The 19,620-nt window shown below is 46.6% G+C and overlaps 4 protein-coding genes across 4 annotated transcripts; 3 read left to right on the top strand and 1 right to left on the bottom strand.

Moving 5' to 3' along the window:
* Window positions 1–1,328: 1,328 nt before the first annotated feature.
* SERLADRAFT_358104 (uncharacterized protein) lies at window positions 1,329–3,575 on the bottom strand (the record flags this gene model as incomplete). Its single annotated transcript, XM_007322727.1, has 4 exons — window positions 1,329–2,306; window positions 2,465–2,842; window positions 2,892–3,175; window positions 3,224–3,575. 2 exons carry the CDS (start codon window positions 2,480–2,482, stop codon window positions 1,413–1,415), a joined length of 912 nt encoding a protein of 303 aa, XP_007322789.1.
* A 346-nt stretch (window positions 3,576–3,921) lies between these two features.
* Window positions 3,922–5,472, top strand: SERLADRAFT_442183 (uncharacterized protein; the record flags this gene model as incomplete). Its single annotated transcript, XM_007322726.1, has 4 exons — window positions 3,922–4,110; window positions 4,157–4,341; window positions 4,397–4,959; window positions 5,012–5,472. The coding sequence occupies 4 exons, from the start codon at window positions 3,922–3,924 to the stop codon at window positions 5,470–5,472; spliced, it is 1,398 nt and encodes a 465-aa protein (XP_007322788.1).
* Window positions 5,473–7,487: 2,015 nt separating this feature from the next.
* On the top strand, window positions 7,488–8,676 carry SERLADRAFT_373518 (uncharacterized protein; the record flags this gene model as incomplete). Its single annotated transcript, XM_007322725.1, has 3 exons — window positions 7,488–7,503; window positions 8,000–8,214; window positions 8,248–8,676. The coding sequence occupies 3 exons, from the start codon at window positions 7,488–7,490 to the stop codon at window positions 8,674–8,676; spliced, it is 660 nt and encodes a 219-aa protein (XP_007322787.1).
* Window positions 8,677–12,522: 3,846 nt separating this feature from the next.
* SERLADRAFT_442181 (uncharacterized protein) lies at window positions 12,523–13,584 on the top strand (the record flags this gene model as incomplete). Its single annotated transcript, XM_007322724.1, has 1 exon — window positions 12,523–13,584. The coding sequence occupies one exon, from the start codon at window positions 12,523–12,525 to the stop codon at window positions 13,582–13,584; it is 1,062 nt and encodes a 353-aa protein (XP_007322786.1).
* Window positions 13,585–19,620: the final 6,036 nt, after the last annotated feature.

Genomic DNA, 19,620 nt, shown 5'->3' with positions numbered 1-19,620 from the left:
GTGTAGCTTTTGCGCACCAGGGCTCATAACCTAATAAAACTAAGTGAAACTCAGCCACTGCCTGAGAGGCTATAGAAACGACTGAGGTATTTCTATACTAAACCCCCTACTACTTATAGTCGGAGGTGCTACTCGCTACAGTATAATGACTCCTAGGAGAATGATGGGTAACTCCATGGAGTGGTGGTGATGCTCCATTAAAAACCATGGCTGCTTTAGCAGAGACCGGATTGACAAATTATGACATTTGTTTATAGTATGAGAAAACATGCATTGGCCAGGGCTTGAACCTGGGACTCCAGCTTTCATGGTCTGGTGCTTTACCAACTAAGCTACCAAGGCATACTTGGAAAGCATACTGATTGGTTGCATGCCCAGAAGGTCCAGAATCACTGTACACGGGTGCAGATCCCATTGTGCTGTGATATGGATTTGTCCGGATTTGTCACTCCCACTTGAGTGCAACCATAGTCCCATAGCTTTAGAGAATTTCAAGTGTTTTTGTTTTACATGAGTGAAGGTATTATTCCCGTGCCTAGTATTGCAACTCTCAAAACCTAGTGGCACTCTGGCGGCTGGAACAGTTGCCAAATCCGCTGCTGGTGCGACGGCAAAGGAGATTCTCCCATCTTTAGGGGCTTCAGGCGCCATTTACGCAGCTGTCACACTCAGCGCACTGGCATTCCCTGATGCTAGTATCAGCCTCATATTCCTCCCGTTCTTTGCAATTCCTATCCAGTCAGGTGTGGGTGCTATTATAGCCTTGGATGCTATTGGTATATTGCGTGGTTGGAAGTAAGAGATTGTATTGCTACTGCTTTGATTTTGTTTTGCTGATCTCTGGCTCTGGTACAAGATGTTTGATCATTATGCGCATTTGAGCGGCGCGACTTTTGGGGTGTTGTACTATTTGTATGGACCACAATGGTGGGATTTTATGAGGATTATCCACGATCCTACGGAGGAAGAAAAAGAAAAGTCGGAAGCATAGATGGCCATTTTTCATTGTCAGTATCCTCTCTACTCAATACTATTAATTATTGTTAGGTACTACTACACGTGCACCACAAGAATATAAAGATGATTCAATGCATCACTATACTCTTGGATTATCTGCAAGTAACTACGTCAGATTAAAATGAGAAGTCTTACAGCTCGTTCAAGCTTTTAGCAGCCTATTCCATTGCACTTGTAATATCAAACCTGTGCGAGAACTAGAAGTCATGTTATCCCTCCTAACTGCAAGCAGCCTATTCCATTGCACTTGTAATATCAAACCTGTGCGAGAACTAGCAGTCATGTTATCCCTCCCAACTGCACATTCTGTGAAAGTCCGGTGAAAATGAGTGGGTGACAAATGTAATGCGATTTTGGGAGCTATGGTACAAAAGGTCTTGAAAGGATACAACAAACTACTTCAGCTGAGCCTCCAACTGTTCGAACTGATAATCATCATGCGCCTTGCTCATAACGGCGTGCGCACGAACCTCGGCATGCCACTTATTATTTTCATTGAGCGCGGCTGGGTATCTGTCCTCTCCTTCCTTCCCAGCCCAATCGAAATCAACGAGAAACCCTTGCTCCTTGGAAGAAACAACATTCGTGTCACGCAGGTCTCCGAACACAAACCTATTCTCGTGCAAGAGCTTTAGTGCCCTTTTAACATCCCTCAAGACAGCTTCGGGAACAGGTTTGGGCCTTGAACTGTTTCGCAGTCGCCAGATTGATGCACCGTCTTCGAGATGGTCCATGACGACCATAAAAAGGCCCCCGATGATTGGCTCGCACCAGTGGAGCTTTGGGGCCAGTTTGGCATCGGATAAGAGGCGGTGGGCTGCTTTACCGTACCGACTCGCAAACTTGACGACGACCTCGGTAGCACCATCAGGGGTGGCAGCGTCACCAAGGGTAGCCCGGTACAGCGCGGTGGTCCCAACTCCCAGGTCTGGCAAGCTGGTCGAAATGTGCTCGCCGGTTCGCAAGAGGACACCGTGGTAGGTCAGGCACGGCAATGCATTGCCTGATACTGAGGTTGGGTCAGGGTAGATTGCCGCAATAGTTACGTGGTTGCCCTGAACTGCGCGGTAGTGCGCTGCCAGTGCCGCTCGACACGATGAAAGGCACCTGAAGATTCGAGCCGCATGGATGATGTTCTCGGACAAGTGAAATCCGGGGGTGATATTGAAGGCGACTAGCCTGGATGCGTAGATAGAGCCAACACAGACAGCCACACCAATCTCGATCCGATTTCCCGAGAGACCGAGAAGCAAGACAGGGAAATTGCAGGATCCTTGAAAGTGCGCAAGCTAGAAAGGACACGTCAACGGAGATACGAACGTGGATGCGTGCTGCCGCACCTGGGGGTCCGACACAATCTTGCTGTAGTCGGCAAGACTTTGAACAAAAGGATCTCCGCCAATACCAGGGGCATTTTTCAGCTCCAGGATTGTGACAGGGAACTCACCTTGCCACCAACTCGCATCAGGCTGGATGTTCCCCACCCGGTCAAGCCTTTCCTCCCACTGACCAGGCTCCCCCATTAAGTGGTCGACGTGCTGCCGAATGGCGTTCCGGCGACTGTCCTCATTGTGATAAGACATGATTGTACTGCTGAGGAAGCTAGACGCGTGGCTGACATCATGTTCGGTCACCTCGAGATCGCCAAGCTCGGCGAGGGCCCGTTGTAGGTGCGCAAGTGGCGGGCTGAACATGGCGGCTGGGACTTGATCGAGGCACACAGGATGGCCATCGGCATTGAGGAACTTTGCCAATGCATCAGCGCTCCTTACAACTGCAGATGGGGAGGGGCTGGATGATAGTTTGGCGAACTGCTTGCCGAGCTCTGCAAAAATAATGAGGATTGAACAAGTGACAAGTGGGTGGACTCGTACTTTTCTTAATCTGTATCCGAGACCGCGCTTGAGGATCGTCAACAAAGTCAAGTAGCTCCTTGACTGAAACGGGGTGAGGGGGCTAGGGAGGGGTATGGAAACACATGAAAAAACGCACTCTCGGCATTGGCAACAATGATATGAAGAGTACCATTTGGCAGGGCTTCGGTGAACACGTCTCCAATATCATGTAGAACACTGAGCTCGGCTGCCTCTGGTTGGATGCGAAGCCACTGAATGACACGGTCTGTCAGATCCACCTCGGGCTTTATCTTGACATCCGCCTATCCAGGGTCAGTCATTTGGCATCGTAGACTAGGTGGCAGACACACCTTGTACAGCACAAGGTCCCTCAGTGGGACATCATAGCTTTCCTCCTTGAGCTGCTTGTGGACCTCCCTCAACAGTGATTTGACTTTGAGATTGCCCTCAAAAATGATTTGCGTGAAAAACGGTGGCTCCACCGGAAAGTAGCAGTTGAGGTTGAGCTTCATGATGGGCATGGTTCACCTGTTTGGTTACGGCTGAATTCAGATCGATAGTAGTCTTCAGTCCCAGTCGGAAACGACACAATTTGTTAGTCTCCCCAGTCAGACCAAATTGATATGACAGTCGATATCAGTAACTACTAAGGTCTGATCCGAACTAAGGCGTACAGGAGCCCTCATTCGGTGTCAATAACACGACTTCTTGAAACTTTTTCGCCAAAACCCGAGATCAGCAGAAACTCAACATAAACTCAGCAACTTGAAACCCAGCAAGCGCTAACTCAAACTGCAAGAGCATCCTCAGACAGCTGGCCCTAACAAAGTCACGTGAAATCCACGTGACTTCTAAATTTCGTATAATTTACTGTACTTGGCAATAATTTCTATGTGTTTTCAAGTTCCAACTCTACATTGCCTGCTACCTCTATACTTTCCTAATGGAATGCTCACAAAAATCATGCAAGAACATAGTTCCCGAGCAAAACATTGGTAGAAATGGCCTGCCATACAAGATGTGTTCCTCATGTAGAGAAAAAGCAAGAATGGCTGTCACTGCACACCAAACAAAAAGGAGAGGTGACGAACACACAGATCCACCTCCACGTCAGGCACCTGCTCCGCACCAGGAGACTACAGACGAGGTGGGTAGACTTACTGGAGAAGGGACCCGTGAGGTCATACCTCCAATACCTGAAAGGCATGACAGTTCAGACGAGGATGGCCCTGGAACTGTAGGTCTACAACTCACCAAGTAAGGAGCTAACTAAGCCGTGTTAGCAGGCCGTAAAAGTCTATGAAAACAGTAACACATTGTTTTGTGCACTCCGAGAAGACTTCAAGAGCAGAGAGAGTGTGAGCTTCTTCGGCAGCTACCAGCTTGCAGAAGATCCATTTGTCGATGATAAAAAAAGAGTTGAGATGACCATTAGCAACATATGGAAGACCACTGGGTACCGATTCACGTGAGGAGCTGTCTGTCCTCCTGTTATATCACTGACATCTGTGGCTAGGGTGAAGGATCATACAAAGACTCAAAATGGCCACAAAACGTCTGTGGTGCTGTCAGGATGACGGGAGGAAGAAAAAAGCCAAGCCAAGCACAAAGCCTGATGTTAAACACCGTGATCATGTTGGCATGCAGAGGTTTGACTGTGGTAGCCAGCTCAATGTGTTATGCATGAAACGCACTTCTGGAACTCGTGTTGTGACTATCCGACTCAAGCATGAGCAGAGGCACAAACCTTATTATGATGTCACCATGCCGCCCGAGGCAATCCAGATCATATGCAACAATATTGAGTGGAGCACTCCAGTTTCAATGATACCCAAGGTACAAGCCCTGTATCCTCACATAACAGGAAAACAAGTCCATAGGGCATGGACGGAAATGAGCGAGGTCCTTTGGAAGAAGGACCCTGTCCAACTTACCTCTGTGTATATCCTTCTCAGTGAGCTCAAGGATGACGTAGATCTATTTGATATCAAAGTAGCGGATGGTGTTGAACAGCTGTGTTGGGGCATGAAGAAAATTGCGCAGCGGCTAAAAGGAAAAGTTGTCGAGATTGGAATCGACGCAACGTGTAAAAAATCACCGCCACTGCATATGATGTCAAGACTGACCTTGACTAACAGATAATACAAACTCCAAGAATCTCAAACTCTACAGTGTTCTTGGAGAATATGACAATGCAGGGTTTTCCCTGTCATACTGCGTAATATCCACAGCAAGTGCCCTAGATATTGGCAAGCGGAAGGTAGCCTTGACAGCATGGGTAAAGTGTCTACGTGACACATATGGTGTTGTACCCATCTTCACGCACGTCAATAAGGACATGGCTAAAATTGGCATGCTCCGGGAGATCTGGGACGCAAAGATTCAACTATGCTGGTGGCACCTACGACAAGCAATGCAGTGCCTGGCTAAAAATAAGCTGGCAACCACTCCATATAATCCCCAACGTGCGCATTCAGAATTTGCCTTCATCGACACAACATTTGTTCCCCCCAGAAAAGCAGACATGACCAAGTATGAAGGTGGTGCCCCAGATGTGTTGCAAGTCAACGAAGCTCCTTGCCCTACCCCAAATACCTAGGCTGCCATTGATGGTGTCACCACTGACAACAAATAGCACACCACCCATTGAAACCGACTGTCAGTGTGACTGCGACGAGACCACTGGCCATGGGAAATTGATGATCAGGTTGCCAAAGCGGCCTAAAAATGAAACTGTAGACCAGTTGGAATCAATCGGGCACAAGACAATGAAGGAAAAATGCACATTATGTCCCAAAAATCATCGGGAGAAGATCATTGATATGATGGAAAGGCATTTCTGTGCCCATCCTCTCATCTCTGGATACTCGCACCCAAGCCGCCGAGGGATTTGTGACTGGGCAGTCAAACAAATGTATCAATTTTGCGTCGTGAATGATCTACGTGAAGCCTGCGCATACCTCTGGGAGAACTGGTACAGGCTAGAGCGATGTCGATGATGAGAACTGCTGTTAGAAAACCACACACAAAACAAACTAACACACAATCCGCCCAGATTCCACGGAACTTGTTTATGGGCTTTGCCTCCTAGAACAGTGGAGTGGTCTGGTTGTTCGTGGGGTGGTACATATAAAGATCCTTCAAAGTAAAACCCAGAGGTGTATGAGTGTGGGTTTTGAGGAGGAGGGATAGTTGAATTTATAGAAGGATAGGGGCTTTGTAACGAGTATAGATGAGCACTACCTTGCTAATCGTAGCACAAGGTAGGTTTGAGAATGACAATATGACGAGGTTCCCAGTGATAGCAGGCTCCTGACGCACAAACTGTAGTGCTCAGAAGGACTCTAATTGAAAGGGATGACAATGACTTCAAAAGTGGGAAGTGACGATGACAGCAGTTGACAGTGGTAGAAGTGGGAAGTGTTGTGACCACACTGGATCACAAGTAGCAGAGTAGTGAACTTGAGAGTAGAGAAGAAGTCTGGATTGGAGTTCTTGTTCTTTTTTTACAAGGTAAAATACAGGGGTTTATATAGTGAAAGAAAAGTAGGCTATGCACAGTATAGCTGCGCAAAAAGAATGAGAAAGAACATGAAGGAAGGAATGTACGCTGACAAATCCTGCGTAGGTAGTACAGGATAAGATTGTCAAAAAAAAGGAAAAGAAAGGGATAGAACAATAAATGCTGTGAGTAATGTCACAGGTTTGTACAGCCATAAAGTAAAGTCCAATAGCAAAAAGAGAGCAGGAAAATCATGATGTCATGGGAAGATGCAGTAAAAAAGGGCAAGGCAAAACACTATCAGTATCAACACAGGTTCCTTTATTGTCAGTCAGGCATTCTAAAAAAATATGTGTCCATAAAAATGATTCAAAAATCAAAAATAATTGCACTGTAAATAAATGTTCTGCTGAAAAAAAAGAAACTGGAGCCACCGGTCCACCACCTAGTCCAAATCCAACAGTTCCATGGCCTTACCAATGGACTGGTTGTGTTGGACCACCTGATCAAACGAGGGAGGGAGAGGAGTAGTTCCAATTTGGAACAAGTGAGTCCCAGGCAGCGTGTGGTAGGTGTAGCTGTAGCAAAGACAATGGACAAAAGATAAGTGTACCCAAGTGAATGGGACAGCAATGAACATGGGCAACGCAAGGGGATGAACCTTCTCCAGCTCAAAAACTACCCACCCACGCTCCAACCAGGCAAGACGAGCGACCAATGTTTTGATAGTATATGATGGCAGATCGACGTCATGAAGATGGACCTGTTGCCCTATTTGGACCGGCTGCCGGGGCTTTGCTGATATCAGCAGTGGCACGTGGTAGTCAACGGATTGGATATCAGCAGTGGCATGTGGTAGTCAACGGATCGGATATCAGCAGCGGCACGTGGTAGTCAATGGATCGGCAACGGAAGCGGATAGGAAGTGGTGACATCAGAAATGGTGGGGGTGCAAATAAGATGAGGAGGAGGAGGGTGGAGGTGACAAAAAAGTGGATTAGAATGGGGATCCAGAAACGACCGTCAGGTGAGAATAAAAAGGAGAGGAAGGGGCCCATGGTGGGGCTAGGCAAAGGAAGGGGAGTAAGGGAAACAACAAAAGCGAGGGCGCAATGAAATGTGTAGCCAGTGGCGACGCGAAAATTTGCCGAAATGCCGAAACACGGAAAGTACCGGATGGAAAAGCAAAGGTGAGCGTGACTGGATTGCCTAATAGAGGTGGTGCTGATCAGCCACAAGTTCGAAACAGGCAATATTAATTACTATTCCACGTGGCACTGTGTCTGTGTGGCGCAAAGGCGAGTCTTTTTGAATATTTGCTTCATTCTTGACACCTGTCCATGCTACCAATCAACTTGGTGCATGACAGCGATGGGAATTGTGGGCACAATCATATCATGATGAGATTCCAGTGCTCAAGACCACAATGATTCTAGAGAGCCAGTAAGTCAGCTTACACATAACGAGGGACATTAGTAACTTACATTCAATAGTTGGTGTCGTATCAAACATGACATTCTTCTGCATTTTCACAAGCCGCGCGTTGACCTTCTGGCATGGGTTCTTGTCATGAAGCTGGCGCCTACCTATTATTGCAAGCTAGACCATTTGATGGATAACAAAGGCCAATATTGTGAACTTGCATCATGGCGCAAGGCATTCAAGCGGGACTGGAAACAGGTGGCAACAACCCCAATTACTATGCCGTTGAACAATAAATACAGACCAAACACACTCACCTGGGTGTGTACCTGCCCACATTTCAGTACCAGCCAATTTCTCCTCTGCAAGCATCTTATTCAAGATGTCCATCCTGTCCCCCCCTTGTTCTTCCTCGAGGTCAAGCGTAATTGAACAACGCCGTTCTGGAAGCATCCAGCACTTATTTTGCTGGACACTCCAACCGGCCATTTGAATAGTGATGACACCGTTTTGCTGACAAACATGGCTGCTGGACAAGGGGATTCAGACATCCGAGATGACAAGGATTCAGGTGATGAAGGAATTATTGACGTCGGAGGGATAGAGAATTGGTCTGTAGGTGAAACAATGGTGACTCATGCAAAATTACTGCAGGATTTTGCAGACGGTATCCTCTACCAGGCACAATTTAATGACCATCGATGGGGGGAGAGCTTGGAGCGGGAGGGGGCGTCCTTGTTTCAGCTTGCCAGTCATTGCCTTGAGCATGAGCGTCAATATAACTCGACGAGGGGAACTTTGCCGACAACGTGGGAGAAGACAGCAATGAGCGCAATGTATTACCGCACACGCCCACCACGCGCAGACGCCTTGAGTTGATATATTTTGTTGATCAATCTCACACGCACTTAGATATTACTATGTTTGAGTAATTATATTATTAATTTGTTATCAGCATGGGATTGTTTGGCTGTAATACTGGGGGAGAGGTACGACACTTTCCTCAGACTTGCCTTTCAAAAGTCATTATCTAGGCAGGAGCCACATATATATTTATCAAGGAATAAGGGTTTTGACAATATGAATGGTATCTAGCTTTTTTTTGAGTCTAGTTTATTTCTTAGCACAGTTTTGGGTCTTCTGTATATTGCTTCCTTATTATCATTATCATGCTACAGTACTTCACTGGTTTAGCCTTTGAAAGGCATACAATTTATAAAGAATAAGTAGTAGACTGCCCTTGCTGATATTTCATAGGGGCCATGTAAGGATGTACTCAAATTTTAGTGGACCTGTGTTTCTCGTAAATGTGGCCGTTTCATGCCGATTTTGTGGTACCTGCTGACCATTCTCAGACTCGCCTTGTAAGCTTTATTGGTGCCGAATGGGGGGCTCCCGCACGCCACCCTTAGTTTGGACAAGACTAACAATTTGTACCAAATTACATAGAATTCTCACAAATGAGCATATTTATATCTAATCTAATACAATCCTGAACATTTCCCACAATTTAGAGTTGAGAGTATCAACATTGACTCAATCAACAGACTTGCGTGCGATCTCGTGCACCAGACTGAGTGCACAAATTACAACAGTCAACCTTATCAACATGAAAGCCAAGGTGACCTATACAAAGATCCCATAACATTTGGACTTGACGATGTTAACCTGTAGACCCTGACTCGGACCACGAAGCTAGACAGCATCAAGATTGCCATGGCATTTGTTAACGCCTTAAAAGAGGCTCATCTTGAAGACCCCCATATGAAACTTGATCCCGAGGCTCTCAATTGACTGCAAAACTTCCCGCAAGAAACATGTCACCTCAAAAGTCCATTTGAGCGATTTGCACTCGATTTTTTTCTAGCAACTACCAATGCGTCCAAACAGGCATCAAGTACATGACACCTACCACCAATTGCACCCTGAGAACATAGATAGGATCCAGTCACACTATCAAATCAAGCACCGTATGGCTGAGTTGAGCGGTGTTGAGTCACTGGTGCATGATATGTGTGTCAATACATGCATAGCATATACCGGACCCTTTGGACAAATGCCCAATGTGTCTTCAACCACAATACGACGAAGCAATGCTCATGCAATCTAAGGGGAAGAGAAAAGTTTCTTGTCAGCAATTCCATACAATGCCAATAGGCCCACAAATACAAGCTATTTGGCAAGACTCAGACAATGCAACTAATATGAGGTACTGGGAGATACAAACTCAAGAACTAAATAAAGAACTCAGTCTCAATGATGGAGTCCTCAGTTCCTATGACGACTTCTTCACTGGAAGCGACTACCTCAATGCCGTCGCAGATGGTTGGTGTAACAACCAAGAGTGATTTACTCTGGCGCACACAGGAACACACTATATAGAAGAGGAAGTTGGGGAGTGGTTACCCCTTAGGCTGCAGTGAGTTAGTTGTGCTAGACAACAGGAGGACTCGCTGAGGAGTCTCCTGGGGTATATATACTACTACAGGTTTGTTTGTACATGTGTACTATACAGTTGCAAATAAAGTTTAAAGTCCGATGTCTAGCATGTGACCTGTCACATGGTGAGTCTAGACTTTGGTCAGGTGATGTGTCACGTGACTTATAAAAGTCGAAAATGTAAAGTAAAGTAAATGGTCACATGACTGGTCATGTGACTTGGAAAATGAAAAGTTAAAGTACAAAAATGAAGCGTAAGTAGGTGCTGGTATGTCAATTGTAACAGTTGGATACAAGCTGGTGATACAGTACTAATGTTCTCAATGGATGGTGCTCAGCTATATGAAAAAAAAGGCCTCCAACTGTTGGATCTATATCTGGGTAGTCTTTGACCTTTCGCCAGATAAACGATACAAGAAAAAACATGTTTTACCAGGGGGGATCATACCAGGACCAAACAAGCCAAAAAATATTGATTCCTTTATATTTCCAGGCCTACATCATCTCTCTGCCATCCAATGTGAAGGACTACGTATCTGGGACACCTCAAGAAACATTCTATTCATGTCAAAACTGTTCCTAGCACTTGTCACAGCAGATGGCCCAGCTATGGCCTATCTCAATGGACTAGTTGGACACAGCGGCAAGTTTGGCTGCCGACTATATTGCGGACTTCCTGGTCGACTGAAGGCTCAAAGTAGCCACTACAGCCCGACACTACTCAAACCATCAGGAGACTACAATGTCTCTGGTTGTACCCATGACAACAACAATGTTATGCACCAAAGTTGATTGGTAGCATGGACAGGTGTCAATAATGAAGTGAATATTCAGAAAGACTCGCCTTTGCGCCACACAGGCACAGTGCCACGTGGAATAGTAATTAATATTGCCCTTTTCGAACTTGTGGCTGATCAGCACCACCTCTATTAGGCAATCCAGTCACACTCACCTTTGCTTTTCCATCCGGTACTTTCCGTGTTTTGGCATTTCGGCAAATTTTTGCGTCGCCACTGGCTACACATTTCATTGCACCCTTGCTTTTGTCGTTTCCCTTACTCCCCTTCCTTTGCCTAGCCCCACCATGGGCCCCTTCCTCTCCTTTTTATTCTCACCTGACGGTTGTTTCTGGATCCCCATTCTAATCCACTTTTCCGTCACCTCCACCCTCCTCCTCCTCATATTATTTGCACCCCCACCATTTCTGATGTCACCACTTCCTATTCGCTTCCGTTGCCAATCTGTAGACTACCACGTGCCACTGCTGATATCAGCAAAGCCCCGGCGGCCGGTTCAAATAGGGCAACAGGTCCATCTTTATGACATTGATTTACCATCATATACTATCAAAATATTGGTCGCTTGTCTTGCCTGGTGTTACGATAACACAATTTCCGGACATCTCCTTTCCTTTTTATTCTCCGCTTTAACTTTATACTTTAAGTGCCACGCGGCATTTCCCTTTCTCGCGCCGCGTTGCCTTTCTTTTACTTTTAGACTTAACTCTCTCACGCAGTGGAGCTGGCCATACGGGCTAGGCCCTATGACATCATCAGCCACTGCCTTCATCAACTGTATAGTACACATGTACAAACAAACCTGTAGTAGTATATATACCCCAATAGATCCAGGAGACTCCTCAGCCAGTCCTCCTGTTGTATACCAACTAACTCACTGCAGCCCAAGGGGTACCCACTCCCCATCTTCCACTACCTTTCCAGTGTGTTCCTGTGTGCGCCAGAGTAACTAACTCTTGGTTGTTACATTAGGACTCGCTCTTTCTACTCTCTCGCACGTGTGTGCAGAAGTCCCATCATTTGGGCACCCAGACTCCAGGGTGAAGGAGATTGGTTAGCGGTTAGGAATATCCCACATAGCAGATAGGTGCGCTCCTAGTGACGGCCTTGTAGTGCTTTGGGAGAAGAACCCAAACCTTCGAATACGCGGCCCCCAGCGTTAAGGGGAGTACTTAGCTCAGCAGTCGGTGTGGAACCACTGTTGATTAGATTTAGAATACAAACTTTCACTTTCGAATACCTCTGACCAGGCCGGGCACTTGCCTCCGCCAGTCTGGAGAAGGGTTGACAGCTTAACAAGCGGACCACCCCCTGACAACTGTTCGGACCAGGGTTTATTACAAATACATTTTATATACCTTTCAAATACTATAGTGTGGGTAGTCGGAGATTGAGATCCGATACTCAGCTGGGAAGAGGTTGATCCGCAGATAGCAAGCGGGGACCCCCAGTTACCTATTTTTACGTTACCCAAAGAGAACAAGTCGACATGTTGTCGCAAGATATGAATGCGCTACTGCACGCAATGCGTGTGCAGATAGCTGAATTAACCTCGCAGCTCACCGAGATACAGGCCAACCCCCCTGTAGCAACCCCCTCGGTAGAGAAAAAGTTCAATAAGAAAGTCGAAGTTGTCGCTGACCCTGGCGCCTTCGAAGGAGACAGAGCGCAATTTGCCGAATGGTGGATCAAGCTCCAGATTTGGGTCAAGGCGAACTGGGACGCTTTTGCCGACGATTTTGAGGTAGCCACTGCGGTGCTATCTCGCCTAAAAGGACCTGTGGCGGGTCGATACGCCCAAGTAAGACTCCAGGAATGCTACACCGCGGGTGTGTGGCCTACCTGGGACGATCTCAAGAAAGAGATCGAAAAATATTTCAAACCGCAAGCTGAGCGAGACTGGGCGCGTCAGCAAATCCGTTCCTTCAAACAAGGAAACATGAGGACGGATGATTATGTCACCCGGTTCCTGGCCCTCTCCATCCAAGGAGGGTTAGGTAACAAACACGCAGTAGAACTGCTGGAACGCAATGTGAACCCTCGCATTGCAGAACAGATCTACCTGCAGGATACAAGAAGTGACGACCTGGCTCTGGCAGCCGAGGAAGTCCGACGAGTCGGTAGGGCCATGGAGCTCTACGCTATGCACCAAGGTGGCGGGTCCACCAAACAAACCACCACATCCCAGAGGCGCCCTCGGTCATCAAACCAACATCAAAATCACTCTCACGGGTTTAGGCCGTTCGGGCTGCAGCCAGGACAGGGTGCTCCTATGGATATCGGCGCGGTCCAAGGTGGACAGATGCGCAGATTCAAGGGCAACTGTTACAATTGCGGCCAAGAGGGACATATGTCCCGAGACTGCAGAAAAGGGTCGCAGGCCGGCCAACAAAAAAATAACCAAGGGCGCCAGGCGCGCCAATTAGAAACCGAACAATCGGACGATCGGCTCCACTCATTGGCCGGTTGTTCTTACAACGAAATCCAGGCTTTCTTCTACGACCAGCAGGTCAACGAGATGAAGGCCCAGGGAAAAGAATTCGGGGCTTAGGTCACTTGGGTGCCTTGGCTCCTAGTAAAAATGAAGTAAACCACAACAAGGTGGCCCCTGCTCCGGGGTGTTGCACGAGCAATAAAGGAACGACGGGGTTGGCTCCCCAAATTGTAAATAAATTTCTAAATTTGTTATCAGAAGTATGTACTTGTATGAAGAAATGTAACTGTAATATTTATGATACTACCGCTGCACCAGCGTCTCCCTTGGAGCGTGGCCCCGGCGAGACAAACACTAGGGTGCTTGATTCTGGCAAAACTAAAATAGAAAAACATGTGTCATTTTCCCCTTCTTCTTCTACTTCTTCTTCTTCTTCAAAGCCACCCTTTCCCGAAATCCCAAGGCGTGTGTTGATGCGCACATATTTATTCCAAAAGGAGATCCGTTTAGACGTTGGCGTGGAAAACCTTGCCAGGGGCAAAGTACACTCAACGAGCGCACTGCTTGATTCAGGCGTGAACGGGATCTTCATAGATCAGGTCTGGGCGGAGCAAATTGGACTCCCCCTTATAAAATTAGATGCATCTATTCCCGTCTATAACGTTGACGGTACGCTTAACGCAGGTGGCTGTATCACACACAAATGTTCTTTCGTGGTCGAATACCAAGGACACAGAGAACGAGTCACTGCCGAAGCTACCCAACTAGGTAAGATTAATTTAATCTTAGGCTGGACCTGGCTATTTAAACATAATCCTGAGATCAACTGGCAGACAGGGGTTGTCACATTGTCACGTTGTCCCCAGGAATGTGTAAACTTGGGTAAACCAACTCATGTCCGTCACAATGAGCGTCTCGAAAAGTTAAACGCTAGTCACATTTACGAGCTCAGATCTTTAGAAAAGATTGACGACGATGATGATGAGGTAAAACCTGAGGAAGAGATTAAGAGGCTGGTACCTCCCGAGTACCATGACTTCTGGAAAGTCTTTTCGAAACACAAATCAGAGCGCTTCCCAGAGGCTAAGCCTTGGGACCATGCTATAGATTTGAAAGACACCTTCAAACCAAGGAAGGGACACATGATACCGCTCTCTGCTCCCGAAAGAGACGAGGTATCTAGCTTCATAGATGAACAACTTAGGAAGGGTTACATCAGACCTTCCAAAAGTCCTATGACGTCCCCGGTGTTCTTCATTCCTAAAAAGGATGGTAAGAAGCGCATGATTATGGACTATCGTTACGTGAATGAGCACACGGTTAAAAACGCGTATCCGCTGCCTTTGATTAGTCAGCTAGTGGACAAATTGGCTGGCGCCAAGATCCTGACTAAAATGGATCTCAGATGGGGGTACAACAATGTACGAATTAAGGAGGAAGATGCTTGGAAGGCCGCATTCACGTGCCACCGAGGATCTTTTGAACCCCTTGTTATGTTCTTTGGGTTGACCAATTCACCGGCGACCTTCCAGAGCATGATGAATGAGATCTTTGCGGATATGGAGAACTGTGTCGTCATTTACATTGACAATTTATTAATATTTACAAAGTCGGACGATGAGGCTGAGCATGACAGGATCGTGCAAGAAGTCCTTCGACGCTTACAGGAACGGGACCTATTCGTTAAACCCGAAAAATGTAATTTTAAAATGAAGGAAGTAGACTTCCTCGGTATGATCATAGGCCAGAACGGAATCAGGATGAACCCTGAGAAAGTTCAAGCTATTTTGGAATGGCCAGAACCTACTCGCGTCAAAGGAGTTAGGGCCTTCCTAGGCTTAGGCAATTTCTACCGAAGGTTTATTGAAAACTTTGCAAAAATCACGAGACCGTTGAACGATCTCACCAAAAAGGACCTTGTTTGGCAGTGGGGCGCCAAAGAACAGGAAGCTTTTGATAAGCTTAAACAGGCATTTACAACAGCACCCATATTGGCATTCCCTGAATTAGACAAAGAGTTCCGGCTAGAAACCGACTCTTCTGACTTCGCCACTGGGGCTGTTCTATCCATCAAATGTCCTGATGATCTTTGGAGGCCTTGTGCCTATTTACCGCATAGTTTGTCGCCTACAGAGCGCAACTATCAAATATACGACAAGGAGATGCTGGCCATCATTAGAGCTTTAGAGCACTGGCGGCACTACTTAGAAGGTGCTAGGCACCAATTCGAAATTTGGACCGATCATAAGAACCTAGAGTACTTCATGACGGCCCGAGACCTGAACCGAAGACAAGCCCGCTACGCGGTGTACTTGTCAAGGTTCAATTATAAATTAATTCATAAGCCAGGAAGCTCAATGGGGAAAGCGGATGCTTTATCTAGAAGAGAGGATCATGCCAACGGCATAGAAGATGACAACAAAGGTGTCACCTTGATAGATCAATCAAGGGTCGCCAATGTTAGAATCGGGCAAGATTCCGACCTCCTAGAAGTCTTCAGGAAAGACATCTCCCCAGAGGAAAAGGCGCGCCTTGACGGCAATGAAAACTATTTATGGAAAGACGGGCTCTTTCATTTCAAAAACAAAATCTATGTGCCGGAGTCCGCAAGGATCAAGGCAATAGATAGACATCATGACACTCCAGTGGCTGGGCACCCTGGATGGCAACGAACGATGGAGTTGATCTCCAGAAACTACATGTGGCCTGGCATGGTCAAAGACATACAGGAATATGTAAAATCCTGTCTGAGATGCGCCATGGCCAAGAATTCCCATCAACCGCCGGCCGGTAAACTCATGCCAAACCCGATACCAGCTGGCCCCTGGCAGGATATATCGGTGGACTTCACGACGGATCTGCCCGAGTCAAACGGGTACGATTCAGTAATGGTGGTAGTAGATCGCTTCTCCAAAGAAGTGGTATTCATACCCACCAACAAAACCATCACCGCCGCCGGTACAGCAGACCTATTTAAGGATTTTGTATGGTCAATCCATGGGTTACCAGAAACGGTAATCTCCGATAGAGGACCGCAATTCGCTAGCGAATTTATGAAAGAATTATGCCGGATGCTGGGCATCAAACCTAAATTATCAACAGCGTTCCATCCGCAAACCGATGGACAAACGGAGAGACTCAACCAGGAGTTGAAACAGTATCTCCGGATATTTATTAACGACAGACAGACAGATTGGGCCAAGTGGCTAAAGATAGCCCAGTTCTCTTATAATATTAAACAGTCGTCGGCTACAGGAAAGGCACCATTCGAGGTTACTAGATTGTATCTCCCCAGAATGGGTGTAGAACCTGGCAAAAGCAAAAACGAGGCTGCTGGGAACATGGCAAAAGACATGAAGTCTGTCTTGGACGAAATGCGCAAGGCGCTATTTAGAACTGCAGAGCAGATGAAAGACAGGGCAGAGCGTAGACGCTCTAAGGCCCCTGACTACAAGGTCGGCGACCTGGTCTGGTTAGATACCGACCACTTAAAATTAAAAGACCGGCAGTCTAGAAAACTGACCAAAAAGTGGATTGGCCCTTACCGGATTAAGGAAGTCAAACCTAATGCGGTGGAGCTGGAACTCCCAAAACGAATGAGGGTGGTACCCACAGTTAACATTAGCCGTGTGAAACCCTACAAAGGACCGCTGCCGGGACAGCGCGTAGACCGGCCCGGTCCGGTAGTAGTCACCCAGGAAGGTGAAGAAGAGTTCGAAGTCAAACGGGTGGTAGATGCACGCTTGAAGCGTGGAAAATTAGAGTTCCTGGTCCTATGGAAGGGCTACGGAGACGAGGACAGAACGTGGGAACCAGAATCCCATCTGGAAAACTCCCGCGACGCTGTTCGCAAATTTTATTCTAGGAATCCCTCAGCTCCCAGGAAGCTTAGAGGCATGGATTCAAACCTTTTTAATTCCCTCTTTCAACCTATGCCCGAAAATTTTACCACTACCTCCGGAATTTGGTCTCGCCTGGAAGTCGAGCCTTAGAAGGGGGGTAGTGTTACGATAACACAATTTCCGGACATCTCCTTTCCTTTTTATTCTCCGCTTTAACTTTATACTTTAAGTGCCACGCGGCATTTCCCTTTCTCGTGCCGCGTTGCCTTTCTTTTACTTTTAGACTTAACTCTCTCACGCAGTGGAGCTGGCCATACGGGCTAGGCCCTATGACATCATCAGCCACTGCCTTCATCAACTGTATAGTACACATGTACAAACAAACCTGTAGTAGTATATATACCCCAATAGATCCAGGAGACTCCTCAGCGAGTCCTCCTGTTGTATACCAACTAACTCACTGCAGCCCAAGGGGTACCCACTCCCCATCTTCCACTACCTTTATAGTGTGTTCCTGTGTGCGCCAGAGTAACTAACTCTTGGTTGTTACACCTGGTTGGAGCGTGGTTGGGTAATTTTTGAGCTGGAGAAGGTTCATCCCCTTGCGCCGCCCATGTTCATCGCTATCCCATTCACTTGGGTACACTTATCTTGTGTCCATCGTCTTTGCTACAGCTACATCTACCACATGCTGCCTGGGACTCACTTGTTCCAAATTGGAACTACTCCTCTCCCTCCCTCGTTTGATCAGGTGGTCCAACACAACCAGTCCATTGGTAAGGCCATGGAACTGTTGGATTTGGACTAGGTGGTGGACCGGTGGCTCCAGTTTCTTTTTTTTCAGCAGAACATTCATTTACAGTGCGATTATTTTTGATTTTTGAATCATTTTTATGGACACATATTTTTTTAGAATGCCTGACTGACAATAAAGGAACTGTGTTGATACTAATAGTGTTTTTCCTTGCCCTTTTTTTTACTGCATCTTCCCATGACATCATGATTTTCCTGCTCTCTTTTTGCTATTGGACTTTACTTTATGGCTGTACAAACCTGTAACATTACTCACAGCATTCATTGTTCTATCCCTTTCTTTCCCTTATTTTGATGATCTTATCCTGTAGCAACTACGCAGGATTTGTCAGCATATATTCCTTCCTTCATGTTCTTTCTCATTCTTTTTGCACAGCTATACTGTGCATTGCCTACCTTTCTTTTCACTATATAAACTCCTGTATTTTACCTTGTAAAAAAAACAACAAGAAATCCAATCCAGACTTCTTCTCTACTCTCAAGTTCACTACTCTGCTACTTGTGATCCAGTGTGGTCACAACACTTCCCACTTCTACCACTGTCAACTGCTGCCATCGTCACTTCCCATGTTTGAAGTCATTGTCATCCCTTTCAATTAGAGTCCTTCTGAGCACTACAGTTTGTGCGTCAGGAGCCTGCTATCACTGGGAACCTCATTATCTTGTTATTCTCAAACCTACCTTGTGCTACAATTAGCAAGATAGTGCTCGTCTATACTCGCCACAAAGCCCCTATCTTTTATCTTCCAACTATCCCTCCTCCTCAAAACCCACACCCATACATTTCTGGGTTTGACTTTGAAGGATTGTCATACATACCACCCCACAAACAACCAGAGCACCTACTGTTCTAGGAGGCAAAGCCCATAAACAAGTTCCGTGGAATCTGGGAGGATTGTGTGTTAGTTTGTTTTGTGTGTGGTTTTTCTAACAACAGTTCTCATCATCAACACTGGCTTCTACCATAAAACAGGAGTTGAATTTTATGGCTGTTTCTCCTGTTTCCATTTTCATTGCCATGAGGGCCGCGCTGGCACTCCTTTTAAGTCTGCGGTGTCATGCACCAAAATTGATTGGTAGCATGGACAGGTGTCAATAACAAAGCGAATATTCGAAAAGACTCGCCTTTGCGCCACACAGGCACAGTGCCACGTGGAATAGTAATTAATATTGCCTGTTTCGAACTTGTGGCTGATCAGCACCACCTCTATTAGGCAATCCAGTCACGCTCACCTTTGCTTTTCCATCCGGTACTTTCCGTGTTTCGGCATTTCGGCAAATTTTTGCGTCGCCACTGGCTACACATTGCATTGCGCCCTCGCTTTTGTCGTTTCCCTTACTCCCCTTCCTTTGCCTAGCCCCACCATGGGCCCCTTCCTCTCCTTTTTATTCTCACCCAACGGTCGTTTCTGGATCCCCATTCTAGTCCACTTGTTCGTCACCTCCACCCTCCTCCTCCTCATATTATTTGCACCCCCATCATTTCTGATGTCACCAC

Source organism: Serpula lacrymans (assembly GCF_000218685.1).
Source record: "Serpula lacrymans var. lacrymans S7.9 unplaced genomic scaffold SERLAscaffold_13, whole genome shotgun sequence".
NCBI lineage: Eukaryota > Fungi > Basidiomycota > Agaricomycetes > Boletales > Serpulaceae > Serpula > Serpula lacrymans.
The sequence above is the reverse complement of the archived record's forward strand: the minus strand, read 5'-3'. Positions and strand labels throughout refer to the sequence as shown.